The sequence below is a fragment of the Hevea brasiliensis genome, chromosome 7, assembly GCF_030052815.1.
Source record: "Hevea brasiliensis isolate MT/VB/25A 57/8 chromosome 7, ASM3005281v1, whole genome shotgun sequence".
Lineage (NCBI taxonomy): Eukaryota > Viridiplantae > Streptophyta > Magnoliopsida > Malpighiales > Euphorbiaceae > Hevea > Hevea brasiliensis.
This window is the reverse complement of record NC_079499.1, coordinates 14,807,555-14,834,638: the sequence shown is the minus strand read 5'-3', so window position 1 is coordinate 14,834,638 and position 27,084 is coordinate 14,807,555. Positions and strand designations below refer to the sequence as shown.

The following is a 27,084-nucleotide window of genomic DNA, read 5'->3' as shown; positions in this document are numbered from 1 at the left end:
GTTATGGCCTAAATACCATAACTGGCCGGATTGGACAGAATCCAAAATTCTGGGCAAAACTGGTTCTGCCAGATTTGGTAACCTAAGTTTGGTTAGCAATATGACTAGGTTATGGTCAGAATTTGGATTTGTGTTCTTCATAAAAGTTGTAGGTCTATGTCTCAGCTTTCTGTTGGTAAAATTTCAGGTCAATTGAACCTTTATACATTGAGTTATGACCAAATGAATAAATACTATTCATTTGGTTATTTTGCCCAGGCAGAATGCAAGTCTCCCGGATTAGGGCAATTTTTAGGCTAACTTGGTTTGGTTTTCTGGGCAGGGTTTCTTCACCAAAGTGGTGCCATTATGTGTCTAGTTTCATTTCCAATTATCCTTACACCAATTGAAGCTCTACAACTCCATTTATAACTACCCAAACCTGCTGAACTCATACTCAGTCCTACAGGTCAGCCAAGGCAGCTCACCCATACACAAATGCCAAGCCTCAACTCACTTCATTTCCTCATCATACACATTCAAATGGTCACTAATTGACTATTACAAGGTTAATGAACCATCACATGAGCAAACCCTAATGTTTTTAAGTATCCATATTTTTCCATGTTCATACATGCCTAATCTTTGCATTTCACCTACACAACTAAGTTCAATCATGCATTTAGCACTAAGGGCTGCTCATCAATACTTTGCTATCAAGCAAAATCATCAAACCCTAGCTGCCCTAGCTGCCAAAATTTATAAGGTGCACACACACACTTGTTTGTTTTATTTTCTTATATTTTCTACTTAATTCATACCATTGAACACGAATTAAAATAAAAGGAACAAGAATTGGACACTAACCTTTTTTTGAGCAGAATTCTCCTAAGTTTAAACTTCACTTTCTTGGCTTTTCTTGGCATCCAATCACCTTGCCAAGTTGTATAGACAAATTTTGTTGAAGTGGACTTAGGGTTTCAAGTGAGATTTGGTGAGTTAGAAAGCTTATATAAGCTTTAATGGTGGTTTTGGTTGAGAGAAGAGGAAACGGCTGGTTTGGCTGAAGGAGATGAATCTGATTGCTTTTTATTATTTTTGTCTCAATTATCGCTTTTTAATAGGTTAGCTTAATTGTGATTGGTGGGGAAAGGGTTGATGACATCATGTGATGTCAAAATTGTCATTTAATCTCATTTTCTTTCCTTTTCTTCTCTACTTATTTTTAATTTAATTTTTAGCAATATTTATTCATATTTTATGTCATAATAATTATTTACGTAACTGGACAAGTCAGCCAAAAATTATCTCTGAAGGAGAAATGACCAAAATGCCCTCCATTTGGCTTAACAGACTAAAATTGTCTGTATTAATTAAAATTTTTTTCTAAGCATTTTCTTAGCATTCTAATGTCATAGGAACCTCAATGACCCTTCTCTAGAGTCCCAAAAATTATTTTATGAATTTTTCCCTTGGTATAGGGCTCCTAGTTGCGAGAACCGCAACTTCCTACTGGGTTACCCATCGCTTGGACACCGGCTCATTTAACTTGGTTGTATTTTATTTCTAAAATTTTTCCTAAATTTTTCTTATTAATATTGGAGTTAATTATGATTCCTCACTTTATTTTAAATATTTTTCCGGACGTTCTAGCTGTCCGGACTGACACCGGTCACCAGAACAGTAGAATGTACGGAATTGCTACAGTGAGGGTGTTACAGAATGCATGTGTAGCTCCAAATTATCTTCTTGTGTGAGTCTTGGATGAATTACTTATTGTATATGTTCAGTATACATTTCATACATAGGGATGCATTAGTTATAGATAGCTATAGAAATTATATTTATTATCAATATCTAAACTCTTTGAGTTGAATGCTTACCCCTGTTCAATTAATTTTCTCTAGGTGACAGGTGGATATTATTTTGGAGTTAGCATGCTTTCTTTCTCACATAGAACTTGAAATGGTTAATGTATTAATTGTAGATTTTATTATCCAAATCTAAAACTCTGCAGTGACTGTAATGGTATTCTTGTAATGTAAAACTAATTTATTTGATGTAAGGTTCTTGTGTGATGTTGGATTTAGGGTGAGCTGAGCTCCCCATTTTGATATTGGATGTTGATTTGGTTTGTGAGGGTGATCTGAGCTCTCCAATTATTATTTTGTTAGTGAGACAGGTTGGGTGAGTTTTCTCCCCATTGGATTGTCCATTTTATAGTCAGACTCTGTCCATTTATTTTCTTGATTTTGAGCCTTCCTTTTGAGCCTTTGTTGTTGGTTTATAGATTGCTTAGGCTTATTACGGATTTTGGGAGTCTTGTGCCAATCCAAGTCTTGGTATCATTCTGGCCTAGAAATCGGGCCGTGATAACTTAAACTCTTCGTAAATATGTCAACAACTTAGTCTTACTTCTTAATCAAATGCAGCTCAATCTCTCCTTATAACACCTTTTCTCGAACAAAGTGATAATGTACCTCCATATGCTTTGTTCGAGCATGGAATATTGGATTCTTCGCTAGGCATTTAGCCACAATGTAGCGCCACAAAATAATCAATGACCTGATGTAGATCATTCATCAATTGTAACAACCATGTACTTTCTTGAATGCCATTGCTGTTGCTCTATACTCAGCTTCAGTAGTTGATAATGATATTGTAAGTTTCCTTTTACTACAGCATGATATTGCACCTTATCCAAGAGTAAAAACATAGCCAGTAGTAGACCATCTTGTATCATGGTCGCCTCCATAGTCAGCATCACAATATCCAATAATTTTGCAAACTCCCCCATTTCTTGTACATGAGACCAAAATTAATAGTACCTTTAACGTACCTTAATATTCTTTGCATAGATTCCAAGTGAGGCATCTTCGAATTTTGCTTGAAATGGTTAACAACCCCATAGTAAAAGATATGTAAAGTCGAGTCATGGTTAGGTAGATCAAACTACTTACCAATTATCAATACATTGTAATATCTTCCAAATCTTTTCCTTCTTCAGCTCATAACCTTACATTAGTCTCTAGAGGTGCACTAACTGGCTTACACTCCATCATTCCAAATTTCCTCACCTCGAGCCCAAGAAAATGTTTGAGATTTCAAAGTTCTTTCATTTGAAAATGAACAGATAAGTTACCTCATGTTTAAAGAATTTCTTCTTCATTGTCTCCTATTATGATAAGATCATCCATGTAAACTAGCACCATTACTAGTTTATCTCCTTTAGCTTTAACAAAGAGTCTTGAATCAGCAGGTGTCACCTTGTATCCACTTTGCACAAGGAACTCAGCTATCTTCCCATACCATGTCATGGTGCCTGGTTTAGTCCATAAAGAGCTTTCTTCATCTTACAGACAAAGTCTGATCTATCTTGATTTATGAATCCCCTAGGCTGCTCCATATGAATATCTGGATTAATTTCTCCATAAAAGAAGGCATTCTTCACATTCATCTGCCATAATTTCCAAGACTTATTGGCAGGTAACGCTAATAAGACACAAACCGTAGTGATCTTCACTACTGCACTGAATGTCTCATCATAGTCTAGGCCATATTGCTGAGAAAACCCATGAGCAACTAGGCGAGCCTTGTAACTCTTGATCGAGCCATTAGAACGAATCTTTACTCTATAAACCCATCAACAAGAAATAGGCTTGATACCCTTTAGCTTTGGAATTAAGTCCTATGTTTGATTTTATTTTAGAGCATTAATTTCTTCTTCCATTGCCTTTCACCAATTATTGGCATTATATGCTTCTTCGAAGGTAGTAAGCTCCTTAATTTTATCTACTTCAACATAGGTAGCATTAACGTACCTTGGATTTGAACGCTTTATTATACTAGATCTTCAAAGTTAAGGTTCTGCTTATTTAACTTTCTCATGTTGACTTGGTTGAATATCTTTAAGTGTTTCATGATGTACACCTGTCTGCCATGGGCTTTTGGATTATACTTGGTTTTATGAGCTAGACTGTTCTCCATCATCAACGGTTGGCCTTTCATCAACTACCTCTTGAATATCGTCTTCTTTATCTTATTCTTCCTCATCTAGCATTTCATGTAACTTATTTTCTAGCTCCTTAGAGTCAAGTAGCACTACTTCTTCTAAAGATCGCCATGATGACATTTCATCAAAGATAACATTTCTTGAAACATAACATTAGCCGGTAGTGGGATCGCATCATCTCCAACCTTTTTTTGCATTATCATAGCCCACGAAGATACATCATCGTGCCTTTTTATCGAATTTGCTATGTAAGTGATCAAGCACGAACACATAGCAAGCACAGCCAAAAACCTTCAGGTGACTGACTGTGGGCTTGTGATTCCATAGCTTCTCAAATAGAGAGATAAAGCCTAGCTTTGATTATGGCAAATGGTTGGTGATATATACCATTATCTTCATACATTCTGCCCAAAAACATCTAGGCAAATTCTTAGCACGTAACATGCTTCGACAAATCTCTATAAGATGTCGATTCTTCCTTTCTACAACTCCATTATATTGGGAAGTCCTCGGATAAGTCAACCAATGCTGTATATTTTGTTCTTTTAGATACTTCATGAAATCATCCGATATGTACTATCCACCATTATCAGTATGAAAGCACCTAATCTTCTTTCCAACTTTATTTTCAACCTTTTGCTTGAATTCCTTAAACTTGATTAAAGTTTCAGACTTTTCTTTCATAAAGAATGCCCCAACGTACCTCGAATAATGATCAATGAAAGTCACCATATATCGCATCCCACTAATCAAAGGATCTTTAACTCAGCCGAACACATTTGAGTGGACAACCTTTATGGGTTCTTTTGCCTTGTACTTTAACTCCTTGTATGGTAACTAATGAGCTTTACCATACTGACGTGTAGTGCAGACAATATCACCGTGGATCTCCAATTGAGGAATACTTTTAAGCATTGACTTTGCCATCATAATTTTTGACTTTTGGTAGCTAACATGTTCGAGTCAAACGTGCCACAAGTCTGCTGTCTCATTCTTTCTTGTCTTATCTACTTATGCTGACTCAGCAGTCATTACGTGCATAGAATCTATTTCCATCCCTCCATAATGGGCTTGCCACAAAGCGACAAGCTTCTAAATACCTTGATATCATCTGGTCCAAACACCATATAATTTCCAAAAGATGTTAATTGTTAAACTGATAATAAATTCTTTTTCATGCCTGGGATATGGAGAACTTTTTATAATTACACTTGATTAGGACTAAAGCGAGGCACGATCATAGTGTTGCTGACATTTGTGATAAGCAGCTTTAATATATCAGTAGTTATAACTACCCTTTCTCCTTTATATTCAGACGTGTTATAGAGCTTTGTTCTATCTCCAGTTATGTGATTAGAGCATCCAGAGTCTATGATCCGATCTTTGTCGTAGTCAATTGCCTTGTCATTGCAGGCAATGAGTGGCGCTTCCTTTGTCTCCTTGGTTGTGCCATCAAATGTTGAACTTGCAAAGGATGTAAGAAAATCCCATTCCTTATCGCTCTCTTGTGCATAGTTGCTAAATTCCCTTCAATAGATTATTTCTTCAATCTACTCTCGAGCGAAGTGACTAGGCTTACCGTAGTTGAAACAGCTTCTATCACGTTGTTTATAATTTCTTAGATGTTGAACTCCTCTTCCAAGACTTTGTTGAGCTCCCCTTAGTTGAGGGCCCCCTTATCATTGATCTTTTGATTATTCTTGATTTTTCTTCTGCTACCTACCAAGGTGACATCTTTGTCTACCTCTACCTCTGTTGCTGAACAAGGCTTCTTCTCCTTTTGAAGAAGTCCCTTTATTTTTCTTGTCTAGCATTTCCAGTGTGACTAACAGATATTCCAATTCTAATAATGATGGTTGGGTTGCCCAACCACGTATTGCAGTGACAGTAGGATTGAACTATTATCTCAAGCCATGAATGATAATTCTTTTCATTCTTGCTTCACTAATTTTAGACTTTAATCTAATTTAGAAATTTCATGTCAAAGAGACTTAATTTTTGTAAAATACTCATTTACCGTCATCTCCTTTTACGAGGTAGATAAGAGCTCATTCTCCAAAAACTGTAGGCGAGCATCCTTTCTCCTCATGAATAAAGTGATATAAGTGTCTCATATCTCCATAGGCGACTTAGCATCTTCAATGTGCTCAAGCAAGTCATCCTCCATAGAGTCTTGAGCGCAAACATGGCCTTCCCCGCTTTAATCATCCATGCTTCTTTCTCCTTGTCGTCAGTGGGTGATGCTATCTCCACTCCATCAATAAGGCCCCATAAATTATGTCCTTTTAAATAAGAATGCATGCACCTACGCTAATACTTATAATATGCACCATTCAACTTCTTAATGCTCCCCACAATGCCAGCTAAATTTGCTATCGTGATTTGGTATAATCTCACTTATAATACCAAGTGTGATCCTTAACCAATAAGCTTCATAGTGCCGAACTGTACACGAGTAGAACTTTGAGCAGCACCTCACGTAATACTCTAATCAACGATCCCAGACTATCAGGCTCTGATATCAAACTTTTAAAAAATTGGGAGCAAAAATAAATAAGGAACTCAGAGATAAGAAGGACTTAAGCGATGAAAACTTTTATTGAAAGAGAACTAAAGTGATATTTTACAACTCAGCTCATACTTTAAGCACTACACTAGAGTATTTCTCACTACCTCACTTCCACTCTTCACATGCTCACACTTTCATGACACCCAAAAGAAAAGCCCTCACACTTTTACTTAGATACACACTCACACACAAGTATTTCTCACGACTCACTTTGCACTTTCACTTTCACACCCAACACAGCACATACATTCACCTATTTATAGTGAAGTAAGTCAGCACCCAAAGTAAAATTGGCCACAAATTACAGTTGGTGAAGGAGAATTCTAGAGAGAAAATTCTAGAGATGTAAGAGCCGATAATGAATCTTCAATGAAGCTTCTAAGTGTGGCAGTTATAAAACTTCTCCAGCTCACTTGAAATTTTTGCATCTTTATAGAATCTTCTAGAGACGAAGAGGCAGTAGTAAAGCTATTCAAACATACTTGAAGCTTAAAGAAAATTCTGGAACCAGTGAGAGGCAATGATACTTCTTCATTCACATGTCTTAATTGTTTTGCAATATTGGTTTAGAATCTTTTAAGTGTTGCTATGGTTTAGCTGTCACTTTTACCAGGTACAAAGAAGCAGCAAAGCTCGAATTTACCACTATGGAGGTGATTCAATTGCACCAATGGCACAGTTAATTCTATTGTATGTTTTTTAAAATGTATTGAAGTTGCTGCATCCATTTATGTCATTGTTACTAAAGAAATGTGGTAGATAATTATTACCTGCTATTTTCATATTGCAAGTCATATTGATTGTGGCCTGTAATCTTTTTTAATCAAAGTTTTCTTTGAGCATTTCTACTCGCGCATTCCCTGCTGCAATAAAATTGTACTTATCTTTTGCTTACCTCAGCCTACTTGGCGTGGCCACTCATCTCTATACTCCTCTGTGCTTTCTTAGCATAACATATCATTAGATGTTGCTTCTAGGCAACTTAATTATTACTTTGTATTAATTTTTTTTTAAATGCTGTTTATATTAAATGGAAACTTCATTTTAAGACGTGATATCAAATATGTGCAAGAAACTTAACTAAAAAACTTTGTTTATGTACGTTCTTGCACATTTTTGTAGTTGGTCCATTTTCTTCTGGATGCGTAGAGCAATTGTTCTTATTTTTTTAGTTGTTTTCCCCTCCTTATACTTGTCTCCCATCTGCTTGCCCTTAGATATAGTTAGTGTTTAATATAAATGAATTTCACAAAATTTTGTAAAATTCATTTGTAAATCTAAAATTTTAGTATTTTGTTTAAATAAAAAATTATTTAAAATTCTTAATATTCAATTTCATGTAATTTATTATAATTAAATTAAATTCTATCAAAATTGATCGAATTTACAGATGAATTTCAAATTTAAAATTATATATATTTCAAGTGATAAAATTATCCTTACTATATATCATTTTATTTTATTTTATTTTATTTTATTTATTCCAAACACAAAATTTATTTCATTTGAAGTGAATTCCATATTTAATATCAAACATACCAAATAAAAAAATTCATTTGTAAATAAATTCTATCATAGAATTTATATACAAATGAAATCAATTTTATCATAAAATTAAACTAAACAAGGTCTTAAAGCTGATTGGAATCATACCCTGCATCAGAACTTGTTAATTTTTCTCAAGTATTTGTCAACAACTCTTTTTCACCTATGGACTCGCAGTCCACACCTGGGAAGAATACAAAAATAAAAGTGAGGTTACTTTCTTTAATATCTTGAATTTCTAGAACCTTCTGCAGTGACAAACACAATATTTAGACCTAGAGGTGTCATGATATATACAAAATTTAGAATTAAGTATTTTATATATCTTAATTATAACTTGACTATTTTAAAATTTCTTTTTTACTTAAATTAAATTTAAAAAATATTAATAATTAATTTTTCAATTTAGTTCACATAATAAAAAAAATTTTTAAATTATTAAAATATTAGTCTATTAAATTTTTTATTTAATTAGGTAATAAAAAAAAATTAACTATAGATGGAACATTTAGATATAAGAGGTCATGTAACATTTAAATCTAAGTGTCTTGTATACCTCAAAATTTGATTTTTTTTAAATTTTTTAATTATTTAAAAAGAAATTTAAAAGGTATGCTCACATTTAAAATGTTATAAATTAAAAATTAAAAATTAAAAATTAAAAATTTTTTAAGGGGCAATAGCCTTTTTAATGCCTTGTGTATTTTACTTAACAATTTAAATCTTTTTAAAAAAATTTTATTACTGAAAAGGAAATTTTAAAATATTAACCACTAATTTTTCAATTTAATTGGGCCATTAAAAAAATAATTTTTAAAATTATTAGAATAAAAATTTATTAATTTTTTTATTAAATTGAGATAATTCAAAAAATTTAATCTTTTAAGTTTTAGTTAAAAATTATTTGGAGCTAAATATAATAATTTATTAAGTACATGTGAATATTAACCCAAATTTAAAATTAAAATTTTATGGGTGATCTGTTACCTTGTTGACCTTTTGTTATTTCTAGTTTAGAAGTCCATTGCGTTACACTACTACTAAACAAATTTTCAGATATTTATATTTGATGCAGATCTATGGATTTTTCCGACTGACTAATTTATAAACAAGTATTTGAAAATTTTCAAGCATTGGTGAGTTAACAACCTTGCTTTGCTTTATCTCTGACAACTCCACAATCCACATGTTGTAGTTGTATGTTTGTAGGTGTTCATTGTTTCTCCCGTATGCGGTAATACAGTGCATTGACAGATATAAAGATGTAACACCCATGATCAACCAAGGGAAATCAAATATTGTGCCTGTAAGTCAGTAGGCAAATCATGTTCTATTCATGCAGAAGCTACTACTGCTGGAGTGCAACTCCGAATGCCAAGCTTACATGGAGACAAAGTGACAGGCTAAACTAAGCACCTGTTGAAATATAAGAAAAATATGGAGGGAGATACTTTTCTCGATACATATATTTGACAATCAGATTGACTAGTCTGTTTGAACTGCCCAGATTTTTTGCTTGCTAAGAAGAATTTTCCCAGAGATGGATCAAATAACTAGTTCTATCATCAAATTCAATTTCAACATTTTCACTTGGACAAGGAATACAGCCTTCCATCCAAACCTCATTTCTAGCCAAATATGCATAGTATAGGATACTAGGACCAGGAAAAAGATTAGAGTACACAGTATTTAACTTAAAGATATAACATGAAGAAACGTGATAACTATCAAATATATTCTCATCCATTATCAAGAAAGATAAAAGAAGAAATGGGAATTTTTATTTCACTTGTAGAAAAGGAAATAGAAGAGAAATACAGAGTGAACCAATATACTTCTGAATGAATATATGACGAAATTCAAAAGTCAAAATAAAGATGCACCACCCGTTAAGCAGGAACCAAAGTGCAAAGAAAGCTCACCTGTGTCCTTTTTCCCAGAAATCAAAACTAACAGGATCGAGATTTTAAACTTCTGCAAGAATTCCATGTCAATGTATAGCATGTTTGTGTCCTTTCATTTATGCCTTAGCTTCTATGAGTAGGAACATAAACCATAAAAGAAATGGCCCATCACTACATAATCTCCTCGCCTACTGGATCAACACAGAAATGAATGGGAAGTGCTTTCTTGATTATCAGCTCGAATTTTGACCTCCATATCTGCTTTTTCAGATGATAAACTATTTACAGTTAATCTCTTCATTAAAACACATGTGCAACTGCAAGCACAGAATTGCAAAAGCATGTTAATGATGAAAAGAAATGTTCATCGTTAATAGTTCAAGTTTTTTGTCAGTTGGAAGTTCTAAACCTATATTCTAATTACTACACATATCTGCACCATCAAACAAATATTAGCTCTCTTGAGTAGGAGTTACAAATCACAAAGCTAGTTTACTAACTTGAAATTTATCATAAAAATACCACAGAATTGTAAGTAGAAATAGTAAGAAATGTACAAGAATAAGATTGAAAATTCATATATGGCCTAAAATTCAAGAAAAGGACAAAAGAATCCTTTTCTACAAGGAAGAAAAATTATATTTGACAGTCCTAACTTGAAGTTTTTGAACATGTCTGAGAGTGGAAAATGACTGAGGTATGGAAACAAATATTCAAGCCATATGAAATAAATATAGATATTTGAAAACTTGAATAAGAGAAAACTTAAATACAGAAAAGTGAAAATGTCAAATCCATTGATTCGATTGAGCTTCTTACATCTTTGTACTCTGCGCTGCCCACAAACATCTCAAATGCCTCTGCTGCAAAATATGCGAGCAAATAACAGTAAACAAAAAATATGCGAGCAAATAACAGTAAACAAAACAGAAATGATAATGAATCAGTTATTACAGAATGTAAAAGCAAACGCACATGATCGAAATCTTGTCACCACTGCATGCGTATATTCCTGACTACTGACATTAAAATTGGAACCTGATCATCACATACAAACAAAAGATAATATTTATGTTGTCCGATTAAGAAAGATTACTTCCTTGGATCCAAGCAATAACAGTTAGTAGCCAATAAACAGTATAAATATTATCAATAATTAAATAAAAAGACAAATTGATTCCCAGCTAGCCAATGAAATCAATGCTCAGGGAAGATGAGAAGACAGCAAGCTAATTAATGGCTTGAAAATCTTAATATGCACCTCTTGTTTTAAAGTTCAAACATACCTTGAGTAGACTGAACAACTAAGGATGGAAATTCTTTCATCAACTTTTCAAGAGATACCAATGCATCTTCAACAGGTGCACCAGATGCACTCTCATCAAATGCTATAAGATGTACAAACTCTACACCATAGTTGAACTCCTGCCACCACAAAGTATTTGAATTCCACATCAGAATGTACTAGAAAAACCAGTAACAGAAAAATGATATTGCAACATCAAAAGTACATAAAAGGGAAAAAAAATATACCATATATCAATGTGTTCCACACAGACCATGAAATTTTAGAACTTAAAGTGCCAAAAGATGATAGAACATATATTTTCCTTTCCAGAAATCAAAAGTTTTTCACTATTTGCATGGTTGGAATTGATTTAGAATATAATCTGCCTACGTATGAAGACAAGTAATAAAAAAGCCTAAAAGTTTTTTTTTTTCCCTTTATTTTGTTAAAAAAAAGTCCCAGAACCATAAATAAAATTATAAGCATGAGAATCCAACCTCTCCTTTACGAAATATAGGAAGAATATCATCTTCTACTTCAGATTCATAATCCACATTAATTATTCCCTGAAAATATGCAGCAAACTTGAGTCAAATAAGCAGCATCAGAGTAAAACTGAAAAAAAAAAAATCCAAGATTACATGGTTGGAAGTCAAAAGGAAATAAAAATTTTGAGTAATTCAGTTTTGGCGTTTACATGTTAGGGCATACATGGCAGTGAGGGATCACACGCTCCTTGAGAACTTTCAAATAGAAAGGGTTCTCATAAAACTTCGCAACATCTTCCTTTCTTTGGAAACGCATGAAAACAGCATGTGTATAATTTTCTACAGTGTCATTGGAGATGCGTCCTACAGAAAATAGGGCATCTACATGATTATTAATATAAGATGGTTCAAGATATACATGTGCAGGCCTGGAACACAAAACTTGCTCCTGAATTCTGTATCACCCAACAGAGGTATTTCAAATTGGTAACTATAGGCGTGATCTAGAGCTCCATCTTCCGAAAAGATAAATGAATGAATAAACATTCAATTTCTAGTAGTTAAAAACTAGTTTAAATGAGCATGATCTACCTACTACATGAAATCACACTTAGTAAACAGTCAGCAATTGATTTTCTTCATTTAATGGCTAATGTCAAGGCCAAGTAAAATAAACAAAAAACAAAGTATCATTGGTTAATCAAAAGGAAACTCACCCAAAGATATTGCTACAATTCCATGCATTTGATATTGGGAAGTATACAAATAATCTAGCATGTCATTCTCCTCCTCTTCAGACAAATTTTGCTTTGCTTTGAGCAAACATATGTGTTCCACAACTTTTCTGTGGGAGGACAGAACAACAATTTCCGTATTTCAGAGTTAAAGGAATAAGCATATGAAGGCAAACACAAATTCAAATAATAGCTAATATATGTCGCAAGTTCACACAATTGCAACCAAGCATCCCACAAGTATTCAGAGAATACATTGAAACAAAGCAAACTTCAGGAGTAAATAAATTTGAGATCTGCTCCTGCTAAATTAGTACCTTTTCTTCTCCACATTGAGACTGGAAGTCTCAACATTGGAAGCTGAAATCGTCATTCTTCGATTCTTCCTCTTCCACCAAGTACGCGTGCTCATTACTCCATTCGATCTTGAACCTGCAACAATATTTTTGAGCCAAACAACCAAAATTCAATCTGAAATCAGATTCCTCAAGCAGAAGTGAAATTCACCGTTTAAAGCTACACGGCAGAAGAGAACTGTTTTTCGGCGGTGATAATGCTGGTGAAAATTGGGGAAGGAGATGATCGATGTAAGGGCTTGAAGGAGCATTGTTTCTGCGGCCAGCGCCTATTAACTGTTGATTGTTTTAGTATCATAAGGAGAGGATTTGGAATTTGAGGTTTTGGGAATTGGAGAATGGAATTGTGGTGGGAAATTGATTTCCAGCTTAAGAAATAAAAAGAAAAAAATAAAAATGAATGGATAAGGAAAATAACGTCTGTGTTTTTAAATCATGTACTTAAAACTTCGCGCCTCATTTCTTATGTAATTAAAACATTAGCCACCAAATGTTTTGCACGTGTGACTGTGTGAGTTTTAGATGTGATGCAAGAGCAAATTCGCAAGGATAAAATAGAATGTAATGTAATGTAAAATGAAAGATTAAATTAATTTTATTTCTTAAAAATGTTGTATTATTAAGAGGTTTTTTTAAATTATAATTAATATTTTATGAGTATAAAATTTGGTTTAAATTTTAATTTGTCTTTATTTTAATTTAAAATTAACAAAAATATTTATTAAAGATTATAGAATCCCTCCATCTCACAATTTTAAATTTACTTTCTTTTATAGACTTTTTTTCAAATAATAGTTTATTTATTATTATTTTTATTCACTTTTATCTGTTTTTTTTTAATTATTTTGTTCATAATTATTTGTCATTTTTTAGAAGTTGTTTTGCTCATAATTAACTATAGCTTTTAGATAATCAATGAGTTAATTTTTTTTAATTTTATCCTAATATTTACTAAACATAATAATTATTTGTATAATTTTTTAAAACTCATCTTGATATCTCTCATTCTTTCTTTTAATTTTGTGAGATAAAGGTAATAGTATTATATTATAATTTAGGTAATTTAATTATTTTTTAATTACCATATAAAAAATTTAGATGACAAATAAAAATAATTTAAGAATAATTTAATAATGTTAGTTATTTAATTTTAAATATAGCAATATAAATAAATGGTATACTAAGAAAAGATTAAACAAGATGTATTGCTTTTAACTTTCATGTGGAATGAAAGATATTATAGTTATGTTTAGTATTGAGTTTTAAAGTCTGAAACTATTTTTCTAAATAAAAGCACCATTTTAAATGGTATTGAGAAAAGCAGTTTAGAAAAAGTTATTTTATTATTTTAATATTTTTATGATTAAAATTGATCAAATTTAATTTTTAATTATTTTTTAACACTCTCTAACTAATGTATTTAAAAAAATAATTTTCTCAACAGCAGTTTCTATACAATACCAAATAGGCCATAAAATTATTGAATTTTCATTATTAGTCTAATAGTCTTAGCACGGTTTAGCTTTTTTTAAAAAAAATTGTAATATACGTTACACGGCCAAAAAAAAAAGAAAAAAAAAAAAAACATTTGCTCAACTAGCATTGAGGTTGATAAGGTACTCATATGTTTAGATATTTCTTTTGATTAATATGACGATTTCAATAATTTTTAGTTTAAAAAAAATACGTATAATTAAGAATAAATGTAGAAAAAAAATTTGAATTTTTAAAATTTTTACAATTCTTGCATACACTAAAAAATTTTCAATTAAATTTTATGGTATTTTTTTAGTATGTTTATTCAACTACATCTTATCATCAATGAGGTTATTAATGAGCTAACCCAACGTCAAGTAAGACATTCTTATCCTCCGATTAATTCAATTAAATTTTAATTAAGTTTAATTAAATAAAATAAAAAGAATAAAAATAAAAGAAAGATGATTTTGAAATTTTTTATTAAAACTGACTTGCAAAACATATATGGCTTTGAAATTTTTTATCAAAGCTTACTTGCAAAAATTTTTTGATCAAAATTTACTTTCAAATCCCTCAATTATCAAAACCATCTTCCTTTTGTTTTATTTTTTTTTATTTCAATTAATTAGATTCAATTATTTTTTAGTTAATTGAGAGTAAAAAAATATCTGACATGATGTTTCATTAGCTCATTAATGGACTTATTTACGATAAGGTGTGATAGACAAATATAAAATATATATATATATATTAATTTAGGGTAAAATTACAAAAATTTTAGAACTCAAGTTTTTTTAATATTTTTCCCTATAATTACATAGTATTACTACAATTTTAGTGCATTTTGTTCCAAGCATTTGGGATTGTTATATATATCTTAATAAAATACTTACTTCTTTAAAATAAAAAATATTTACTTTTTTTTTATAATACAATTCATTCTGAATGAAAACTGAATTCGAGATCTCACTAATTCTAAAAATAATTTCAAAATAATTAGGGTAGAATTTATTAATAATTTATTTTTTTAAAAGTAAATTATAAATTTATAATATAATATCTAAAATTTAATAAAAATTATAATCTAAAAGAACATATGGAAGGAGGAGGAAATCGTAACCCTTACCCAAGCAAACAATTGTTCTAGAACAATATTGGACTTTCTGGTTCTAAGAAGTTTTCAATGGTTCTGGAACAATAACAACATTGGGAACCCAATTACTTGGTTTTCAATGGTTCTGGAACAATAACATCAGGAACCCAATTACTTAATTGAAATGAATTAGCAAGTCCGAGACGCTTCAACCTGCGCACTTGGCGAAGCTTCATCTTATCCACCTAGGTCACCTTATTCAACGTAAATACATTTTTATTTTAAAATGAATTTTGACCTCCTCCTGTCTTAATTAATATTTGCTAGCTTGTTTGCTTATCCCACCGAGTTGACTGTGCTAGTCGCCAAATGCAAGCCTCCTTTAATCTATCCAAAACTTTCCATCAAACGCAAGCCTTCTGTTTTAATTAATATTTGATGGCTTCTTTGCTTATCATTTTTTTTTTGTCTCATCACTGTGTTTAATTTTCTGGAAGGAAATTGGAAAATTAATCATGAAAAAGTCCTAAAACGTTCAGCCCATAACTTGTCTCCATGGAAAATCACATAAAAAGGTTTTAATTCATTTGGGATTTGCACAATTTTCTGATTAGGCATTCCAATATAATATGATTTTAAAGTGTGAAGTTGAAGCCCGTGGCTTATGACTTGTATGGGCGGCGACTTTCACTGCATGATTTGATATGAGATTGCGATCCCCAGCTTTACCTACCGGAAAGAGAAACGGGGAGGGAAATAGGTGCGAGGAGTGGCCAGATTGGCACCCAGTAATGTCGGGGAATAAGTCCAATCCTATATTTACCTACCATAACAGAACAAACAAGTTAGGGACATGCCTCAAGGGTTGTATTGGTGGGAGCTAGCCAAATCCTCAAATTTCAGGGTTTTGGTCCAAATTTCACCTACCGATTGGCAGCGATTAGGCCTACGCGTGTTTCATGACATAAATTATTAAATAATTATTAAAATAGGATATATTTTATAAATACTTACTTTTATTATAAAATAAAATTACTTTGCTTAAAAAAATAAGATGATTTAATAAAATTTTATAATTTATCTTATGTGATTTTTGTAAGCTGAAATTTTTTTTAAATTATTAATTACAAAAAATTATTAATTTAATAAAAAAATTATTACGAAGACAATTTATAACACAATTAATTATTTTAATTTAATGCAATTTGTTATAATAAATATGAATGCGTAATATATTTTTATAATTTTTTTAATAAAATTTACTTAATATAATTTATTCATCGAATTTAAAAAAAAAATATATGTGCTTTTTTTTTAAACCTTAAAAAAATTTATTTTTTTTTTCAAGTGGATATATTTTTCATATTTAATAGTTTTATATAAAAAAGTATCAATTTAAAAAAAATCACGTGAGATGAAGTGGTAACTGTACACTACACTCTAGATTGATCAGAGTGTTTAATTTATAAAGTCAACAATTTGAATAAGATCTCACTTTACACCTCTAAAGTTCAAAAAAATTTAGTTTTTCATTAACCATAAAATCAACCTTAATCAATGCACCAAAACGAACAGCTAAAATGAAGGATGCGAGGATTTTACTAGAAAGTTAGCCAAATTGGCAATTTTTAAGTCCATTTTTATTATTGCTTCATGAGAACTTAACACATAAATTATATGAGGATTTGTAAGACGATTGGAAAGAATTTCAGGACTACTACCAACTACCAAGAATTCATTGATCATTTTCATGTACTTTAAAAGAATGAAAAAAGGGAAATATAAAAATAGAGAGGAAGAGATGAATTTATGCTTGTAAAATTAATCTTGGAATATAAGAATTTAACAAGGAATCTTTGTGCTTATTAAACTCTAGATTACTTCTAATTAGAAAACTATCTTTCCCATATTTACAGGCACCCAAGAAGTCCCCACTAATTCTATTGTTAATATTGCTATCTAACAAGTCGTCCGACAATTGCTCACCACCACCATAGCTTTCTTGGTACACTGAACTGTAATTGATCACGTCATCCTTAGCTTCAATTGAATCCATCATTGTATCACCGTCCCGACGACAATTGCCTCTAATTGGGATCCAATTCTCATCCCAATTCCAACTGGGTCCCCCTGAAAGCAAGGACAGCCGTCTGATCCTCTCCTTGGCTGAACTTTCATCACTTGAGGGGACAAGATTGTCCACTTTCTCTGATTCTGATTCATCCATTGAGTTCCAAAAGCCTTGGTCAAGAATGCTTGTAGGAGAATTTGAACTTGAATTAGATTCTTGAATTTGTTTTGCATGAGAATTGGAATTGGATTTCATCAGAAACGGATGCTTCAGAAGTTGATTTGCTGTCCACCTCTGTTTTGGATCCCTCCTTAAACACTTGTCCAAGAAATCTCTTGCTGGCTCTGATAGAGAACAGGGGAATTCCGGCAACTGATCCGAAAATCCAATCCGGTACATGACAGAAACTGGATCATTGGCATCAGACCACAGTGCAGCACCACCACTAGCCATTTCAATAATTGTACACCCTAAAGCCCATATATCACTAGCAAACCCCTGTTCCTCTCCACGCGCCACCTCCGGTGCCATAAACATAGGCGTGCCGCCAATTGGCGTTGCTGCCTCAGCCGCATCCTCCACCGAGTCCACTCTTTTGGCACACCCAAAATCAGCAATTTTGGCGCCAGTTTGTCCTATTAAAACGTTCCTACCTTTGATGTCACAATGAACCCAACCGTTTGAATGTAGATAATCTAGACCTTGAACAATATGACCTGTGTAGTATCCGATCACCGATTCTTCCAGCCGGCCACCGTGAGCGTGAACTGCATCGGTAAGTGTACCGCCGGGAATGTACTCCAAGAAAAGATTGTACATAAGCTTGTTATTCTCTCTAGTAATGTCAAAGCCCATGTAGCCAACTATATGAGGAGAGCTTAAAGAAGACAGAATCTTTTGCTCTCTTTGCAAGAACTGGGATTGGTCAAGCTTGGCAGACTTGACAGCAAAAACGTCACAGGAGAGGAGAGAGGTGGCGAGGGAGACGGTGGCGGTAGAGCCGCAGCCTAAGGTGTGGCCTCTGGTCCAGTCCATATTCTAAGCAGAAACGAGAGAAGCAAGAAGAAAAAAAGAAATGTCCTGATGGATTTACCTTGAGTTGGTTGTTAACTCAAAAGCTGCTTTCCAAGTATTATATATGAGGAGCTGGGAAAAGGTTAGACTTTTTAAAGGGTTAGTTTTTAAGGGCAGTCGTAGTCGAGTCTATCTCTCCTTCTATTTAACACGGGACTGCACAACGTGTTAAATTTCTAGTGGGGGTTGACAGCTTTGCCCTCTAATCAGAGATGACGTGGCGAAATCGGTAAGTGGACACGTATAAATTTGGAGGAGAGGAGATGATACGAGAGTGGTGGGCAAATAGGACTCGTTTCTATGATTTGGATTTGGTTTAATTGAGAAGAGGTTGGATAAGGGTAGTAGTAAAGATAATTGCAATTGGATGGATAATACAACACTTGGTACCTTGTTTTATAGCCGAGTGGATTTTGAAAATTAAAATTTGGTGGTTCATGGTTGGAATTGGGTGGAGGGAGTGGGTTGAACCACCAAAAAGAGGTGGAATTTTGATATCCTTTAAAATCTATTATGGCAATGTGCCTGTTCGTGTCAATTTGAAATGTTCATTATCACAAGTTGATGGATTGGGAAATTGGGTATTTCATCAAAGTCAAATTCTTGTGTAGGAACATTGGTTATTATTGCAAATGAAAAATCAGTCAACTATATATTATTTTTGTTATATATTATTGGGTCTTCTCAGTTCTCAATATTGGATGCGAATACTTACTATAATGTGAATTCATGCTTTTCACGTAAATTCTTGGAAATAATTAAATCAGAAGATTTTTCTTCATGTTAGGAACTTTCCATTTACTTTAAAAAAATATTCTCGTTTTGTTAATTTTCAGACTAGCAACCTTGTCAAAACGCTATGTTTGCATTTGCATTCACACTTGACGTTGCTTTTATGTCAAACTTCTTCTTTGAAATTCGATTGGGAAAAAAAGAAATTTTTAATGTGCGTATTGAATTATTATCATTCAACCGTGCCTACCTGCTCTTAGGAATGGACGAGTGATGGCTTTACCAGAACCAAATGGGAATTTTCATACGGTGTCGGTAGTATTCCAAAAAATTTTAACATTGAAATAAGTAGATAAATTAGAATGTTTATGATTTAGCTTTATTTTTATAATTTTTATAGTTAAAACAAAATTTGAGTGAATTTTTAAAGTTCAAGGAAAAAAATGATCTAAATCGTTGGCTAAACTAAAGTGGTGTATTATTTTAATTAAAATATATGTTGTTGATTACGTAAGGATGGGACCTTTAGGATCTCACATTAGCTGTGTATAATATGCATGTGTGATTTATATAAAAATAAAAAGCTTGTTAAAATTATTATAATTTTTATAAATATTTATTTCTGTCACAGAATTATGTGTATCTATCTATTGACAAAAAAAAAAAATTGCAATTTGTTATCTGTTGTTTCAAATTATGTAATTTCTTGAGTTTTGTTCTTATTAAATACGTTCTTGAATTGTTTTCATAGAATAGAGAGTGACAAGACGGAGGAGAGAGGGAGGGAGCTGTGACGAAGTCTCTAATTTGGATTAATTATTTTAATGATTAATTTTAATTACATAAAAAGCATATTCATTTTTTCACTCAAATTAACACCAATATTGAACAAAGGGATCTTCAATTTTGACATCAGTATTTATTATGGATTAAATAGTTCAATTTTAAAATTTAATAACTAAATCATTATTAATAATAAAATTCGAGACTAAATAATAAATTTTCATGTATTAATTAATTATTATATTAAATGACACAAATAGGAACAAGATATTATAATTAAGAAGAAAAATAAAATAAACCCTTGTATTGTCAATTGAAGGCTAAATAAGTTCAAAAATGAACTTTTGACAAAAAACAAGCCATAACTTTTTAATTAAGTCAAATTAGTGTGAACTATTTAAATGAATTATAAGAATTGAGAGTATAAATATTAAATAAACTATTTAATAATAAATAATATATAGCATCATTCATAATAATATTCTAAATTAGTGTGAAAATATTGTTAAAAATTTTAAATTAAATGCTTACTGATAATTTTTTTAATAACATGTCTTAAATTTTTAATGGTATATAAAACATGCCACAATAAAGCTTAAATTGATTGTAGTGCCCAATAAGTCATGAAACAAATATTCATAATCAATGCCCAAAATAACTAATGGTCACATATCCTAAATTTTAAGTAAACTACTTTTAATTAAATTTATTTATAATTATCAAAATTTAAGTTTTTAATTTTCTATATTACAAAATAACACTAAATTAAATTAACATTGCTAAAGTGATAGGCCAAGCTAAATATGATTTAGAAACAAAATATATTTGAGGATTAAGTAATTTTGGATTAAGTAATTTTAAATAAACTCAAATTAAAATGTTACATGTTGCATTAGTCCATTAAATCACGCCCAACATGCCAATTTTTAATACCAACTCAATATAGGTACAATTATTGTGATATGATTTCCATGTCTATTAGATAAGACTTTAATCACCTTTTTAAAAATTTATTCAAAATTTAGGGATTTTTTTTAAAAGTAATTATTATAAACTTCTCGATATATTCATATTTTCTTCAAGTATTATTTTTAAATATTTTAGAATTTTTTTTTAAATAGAGATTATTAAAATTTAAATTTTTCATTTTTTTTATACTATCAATAGACATTGCAACTAATTCCCATAAAGTAAACCGATTCACATTGACAATTATTGTAGTAATTGGCGTCCATTTGAGTTTATTAATTAATTTTGACTTAATCATATTAAAATTATTTTATTTGACTTATAACATAATATAATTTTGATTAGGTTTTGGAGTCAAATTAAAAAATCACAAGAATTGACTTAGAACATAATTTTAGTAGCCATTTTAATATGTATATTAATGTTAAACAAAACTACAAATTTTAAAAAATAAAATATAATTTGATATAAGAAGATAGTCCCTATCTCTCAATATCATGACACGTGTCTAAATTATCATCCATCCAAAAGCATCAATATGTTAAGAGGTCGTTAGATACTGCTGCATGAGCTAAAAATAGACCAATTCAGGCCTAAAGTATCCGTAGCATGTACACCTTAATTCTTGACTATCTGTGTAAACTTGAAAAACACCTTTCAGCGCCTATAACTCTTTTAGAGCTCCTAACCAAAAGTGCTATGCACGCTAAGCTATCTTAGATCATCTGAATATATCCAACATTAAGGGGCTTGAGAAGCATGACATCAATTCTAAAATAATAAGTAATCGCCATTGACTCCTTTAAGGTAGAAAAAGAAGCAGCTACTCAACTATAGATGCAGCAGACGAGACTCTTACTTAGTACATGCACTAATCCAATAATACGTTTCATAGGATTTTTATCGTAGAGGTGTACTGTACACCTTAGTTTATCAGAAAAGGGTGTGATTGAATAAAATTACAAGAATAATGTGAAAAAAAGTGAGGTTGAATAAAATCTAATCAAAATAGCATGTGAAAGAATAAAAAGCTAATCAAACTAGCGTCCGGACAACGAAATTATACAAATTGATAGAAAAAGTAACATGCACAAAGATGCTAGTAAAAATAGAGTCTGGTAGAACAAAATGTTAATGTAAATAGTGTCCGGGCATAGAAAACATTAACCAGAATAGCATCCCAAAAAAAGTGCGAATGAAAATAGCATCAACATATAAAACGCTAATAATACTAGCGTCCAAGCATCAAAACGCCATTATGAATGACGTCCTCACTTGCACGCCAATAAAACTGGCATCCCGACCCTACAATTTTAGTTATAAGTTTTTTTACTAAAATTTATTTAATATTATTAATATAATTATCAAATGTCTGTGAAATTTAATTTTGTTTGTATATGGTAAAAACATTATAATTCTATAGATTAAAAAATATTAATGTTTGATATTGTAACCAATATGTCTTATTTATTGTAATCGAAAATTTTTTGTTTATTTTATAAAATATGTTTTTTTATAGATTAAAACAATGTTAGTTTATAGATTAAAAAATATTAATGTATAATATTTGAACCTGTATATTTTATTATGCTAATGGGGAATTTTTTTTGTTTTATTTTTTTAAAACATGTTAATTTTTTATTTTTTAAAAAATATGATAATTTTATAGATTAAAAAATATTAAAGTATAAAATTTTAACCGTATTTATGTTAATGGAAATTTATATTGTATTTTTTTTATAAAATATATTAGTTTTATAGATTAAAAAGTATTAAAGTATAAACTTTTAATTGTATTTATGCTAATGGAAAATTTTATTGTATTTTTTTTATAAAATATGTTAATTTTATAGATTAAAAAATATTAAAGTATAAAATTTTAACTATATTTATACTAATGGAAAATTTTATTGTATTTTTTTTTATAAAATATGTCATTTTGGTAGATTAAAAAATATTAAATTAAAATATTTTCACTAGCATATTATACGAGCAAGAAGCAAAACTTATAGATATAAAAAACAAAAAGAAAGATATAAATTAAGACAATTATAGAAATTAGCATAACATTTAAAACATGTAATATAATAAAATAAAATTAAAAGAAGCAGCATAGTTAATACATAAAATAAGAAAAGTTTTCAAATAAGTCATGTGTCACTTCCAGGTCTCCATATATGTCGCCTCGATCAAAGAACTCAATGTTATCCCCCTTCTTCCTGATCTTCTGGATCACCTTGTGTATCTTGGGGTTGGTTAGGTTGTCCCTGTTGTCATCCTGGTGATTCCCCACCTGCAGTATAATGCATAGCACTTTGTTCATAGTGTCCAAATAGGCTTGCACCAGAAGGAATATGGCCTAAGGCACCGAACTAATATGGTGCAAAGTATTATTTTCAACAATATCTGTCGAATTGAGTTGAAGCATAGTGTGACGGCCCAATGGTAGATGGTCTGCCAAAAGGAGCAAATAAGCTGCTAAATGGTGTTTGCGGCTATTGACTCTTAATGAAGTCAAACATGGTTCTGCTTTGCATTTGATATTGAAATGGCATCCATGTTGCTGTTTGGCCAGGCACCCAACTAGTGTACTGTGTTGGGATAGTTTCTAAAGATGGTTGGAATATTATGGACAAACCAGGATCAGACGGTGCAGGCGACAAGGGAACTGGATAAGAAAGATCAAGCACAAATGACGGGCAGTAAGGGGTGGAATGCGACAGGTGGGAGCAAAACATCACCAGGCAAAGAGGGTGGATGAAATGGCAGTTGTCGTCATCGAGCAGAACATGATCGACGTCGTCTTTGTGAGGGCTTAAGCTAATCCACGAGTTGATCCTCTTCCAATTCATCTATAAAAGTTATTGGTTGAGGTGCAGGCTAAGGAGGTGGCATCTAGTAAAACCTAGTTTCTTGCTCTAGAGCATTCATCATTTTCCTCAGTGTACGCTTAACTTGCGTCACATTTTTAGTTGATGGGTTCTCTAATTTGAGCAAACAATCCTCGATTCCATCCTCCTGTAAATAAAAACATACATGCATTAATTTATATTTTGCATTAAAAATTATATAAAATGATTAACAGTAAGTGATAGGTATTCTAAATCATTACCACAAAACCAATAGTAGCTCCACTAATTGAGATCCAATGTGTCGCAACTCTATGGTACCGCATCATATATTCAAAATGATGGTGGAGTGGCTGAACCATTTCTCGCCCTTGAACAATGAACTATTCTCGCCTATTCCAACAATTAATATATGTTACATGGTGGTGTGCTCAATTACTCTCACTTAGTCGAAGAGTAATGTCATGCAACTCGTCTATTTACATCAGTGGGCGTGGAATAGGCTGAACCAATTCAAGTGCTGCTGGATCTCTTAATGATGGAGAGATTATTTTAAATCTCATCCAGGCTTAGATATACAAAATGAAGAGGGACCCTGAAATCTTCTTCGTTTCAGTGATAGTAACACGACATAGCTCCCGATAAAGGAAGGCTAATCAAACTCCACCCAACTATATGTCACAGCTTCCCTCAAGTCTTCTAAAAGGGGTAGGAATATCAAGTTGACACATGAGTTTATTTTGTCCAGAAATATAGAACCAATGAGTTGTAATATATATTGTAACACCTCAAATTTTTAAATAATTATTTTATATGAAAAGTATGACATTTTATTGTATTAAATATTATGGAAATTTATTTGAAATTTTTTAAATTTTAAAAATCGAGTTTGATTTTCTTTAGACAATAAATTTCATCTATTTTTAAAAATTAATTTAAAGACCACATGGCAAATCTAAAAATATATTTAGACTCTATAAATTTTTCTAAGTTTTCTATAATTTTTTTAAAATTTTTGGGCCTCATTTTGGGTCTCAGGGCAGAGTAAAAATCAAATTTCATATATCTTAAATCGAACTAGTCAAATCAAACCAGATCGAATCGGACTGATTGAATCGAACCAACCCATCTTTTTCTTCTCTCCCTCTCCCTTGCGCACCCAACACTCTCTCTTTCTCTCTCATTTTCTCTCTCCTCTCCCCTCCCCATCGCCGGCCACCATGTCCCGTCCCGTCCCTTCCCTAATCGCCAGTGCACCCCCTGGAACCTTCCCCACCGCCGGTAGCCACCTTAGGACACCGGAAAATGCTCCAAAAGTTCCTTCACGTGTGCGCGCAACTCCTCAACTTTCCAGCCAAAATTCGATTGATCTGACCACCAATCGAACTAGGTCTAGTCTCAATCACCTTCTACACTTCGAAAGCTTTTCAAAGACACAAAGAACATGAATTTTCATCGAACGATTTGTCCAAATCGAGCTCGGGAAGTTTTAGCCCATTTTGACTTTTGGGCTAAATTTCTCCCAAACTGGGAATCCCACAAAAATTCCGAGAGTACCAGCGTGCTCTACTCGGTGAGAGCTTCGCGATGATATAAATTTCAAAATTTTTCAATACTAAAAATCTGATGGGTCCCACGGACTTTGAAGTGTTTTTTTGAGCCTTAAATGAGCTTATTTGATTTCATCAAAATTATATTCTAACTCTTAGTGTTATGGGCTTCGCGTAGGTACCTTTGTTTCGCAGAAATTTCACCTGTAATTGGATTTACATTTTCGGGCCAGACAGATGAGTTGCCAGAGCTATTTCAGAAATGGGTCAAAACTATAGTCTCCGCCACCATTTTTAGACGTCCCAGACACGTTCCAAATGTCAGAATTAGCGTAGGTAAAATTGAACTCTAAGTTCTCTTATTTACCTAGTGCTAGGTTTAAAATAAAAATCCATAAAATATTCTTGGATAGTTAGAAAATTATAATTCCTTTTGCTATAGCTTTATAGCATTGTTAAGGACCGCGGGCCAAAATTTTAGAACTTTTAGAGCTAATTTGAATGATTTTTATAGAATGCCAGTTTTAAGGACTATAACTGAATTTTATAATTTTGTTAGTTTTGCCTGGTTTGGAAGGCCAGGAGGAGCTATATGATGTTGATGAGATGTGGATATGGTACTTGTAATTTTGAAAGTGTGATTTGAACCAATTTGCAAGTTAGGTAAGTCCTAGGTATAGGAAAAACTCTGCCGGATTTCTGACATAAATTAGGGTGTCTTTTGACTCTCTAAGTTCTTATTTTGTATTAAAGCTGGCAAATTCATTAATATAATTATTTAGGTGAGCAGGTATATCCATCTTTCTCCACTCAGCTACTCCAGTAATCTCCGGTGTACTGTGAGTAGATATTAATTTTATTTATAATTTCAATATTATTATACATGTAAGGCATGCTCATGCATTCACTTATAATTATATGTATATAGCTATTATAGGCACGCTTTGTGTTATATTATTACTTGATGAAATTAATGTGGGTGTCATCTTAGGGTAATTTGGAGATGTGTGCATATGTTGGCATGCGTGAGGTGTGGTACTAGATATGGGTAGGATGGGCAGATCGGCTTGAGCTAGTCTTGCTTGGAGCCCGATCCCTTTTGTGATAAGGTGGGGTGAGTATGGCTTTGAGTTGATCTCGTTGACCCCCGCATTTGGATTATTAAGAGAAAGTCCAGCTCGAGTTGATCTCACTGGCAGAGGTTGGAATTAAGAGAGCTGTGTAAGGGATTAGCTCCCATATATATATATATATATTTGATTGATGTGACACACAGGTGTGTGAGTGCTCCAAATTATTTTTTGTGCGAATATTATTTGAACTTGGTTGAATATGTTGACATATGCTGCATTTCATACTTAGGGATGCATTAGCCCTAGATAGTTATAGAAATTGTGTTTAAAATCAATGTCTTACTCTATGAGTTGAATGCTTACTCCTGTTCGTCTTATTTTTTTAGGCTATAGGAGGATCTCTTTTTGAGTATAACCTGTACTTTTTCTCACAGGTTCAGTCAAAGAAGTTCTATTGTATTCTTCTTTTTCTTTATCTTCATTTTAGAACTCCACATATATCAGTAGTGTAATATTGATATGGGTTTGAAATAACT

At 32.0% G+C, this 27,084-nt stretch overlaps 2 protein-coding genes across 6 annotated transcripts; both read right to left on the bottom strand.

Moving 5' to 3' along the window:
- Positions 1–9,864: 9,864 nt before the first annotated feature.
- On the bottom strand, positions 9,865–13,239 carry LOC110659455 (uncharacterized). 5 transcript variants are annotated; one of them, XM_021817402.2, is made up of 9 exons: positions 13,027–13,239; positions 12,837–12,951; positions 12,502–12,629; positions 12,009–12,166; positions 11,795–11,863; positions 11,296–11,434; positions 10,985–11,047; positions 10,829–10,872; positions 9,865–10,326 (listed from the first exon to the last, which is right to left on the bottom strand). In XM_021817402.2, the coding sequence occupies exons 1-9, from the start codon at positions 13,124–13,126 to the stop codon at positions 10,288–10,290; spliced, it is 855 nt and encodes a 284-aa protein (XP_021673094.2). In that variant the 5' UTR covers positions 13,127–13,239; the 3' UTR covers positions 9,865–10,287. The 5 variants fall into 5 exon arrangements, with proteins under 5 accessions (XP_021673094.2, XP_021673096.2, XP_021673092.2 ...); XM_021817404.2 differs by having other exon boundaries at positions 10,829–10,869; XM_021817400.2 differs by having other exon boundaries at positions 9,865–10,267; positions 13,027–13,235.
- Positions 13,240–17,249: 4,010 nt separating this feature from the next.
- Positions 17,250–18,973, bottom strand: LOC110659454 (mitogen-activated protein kinase kinase kinase 18). Its single transcript, XM_021817399.2, has one exon. The coding sequence runs from the start codon at positions 18,551–18,553 to the stop codon at positions 17,255–17,257; it is 1,299 nt and encodes a 432-aa protein (XP_021673091.2). The 5' UTR covers positions 18,554–18,973; the 3' UTR covers positions 17,250–17,254.
- Between the last annotated feature and the right edge of the window lie 8,111 nt (positions 18,974–27,084).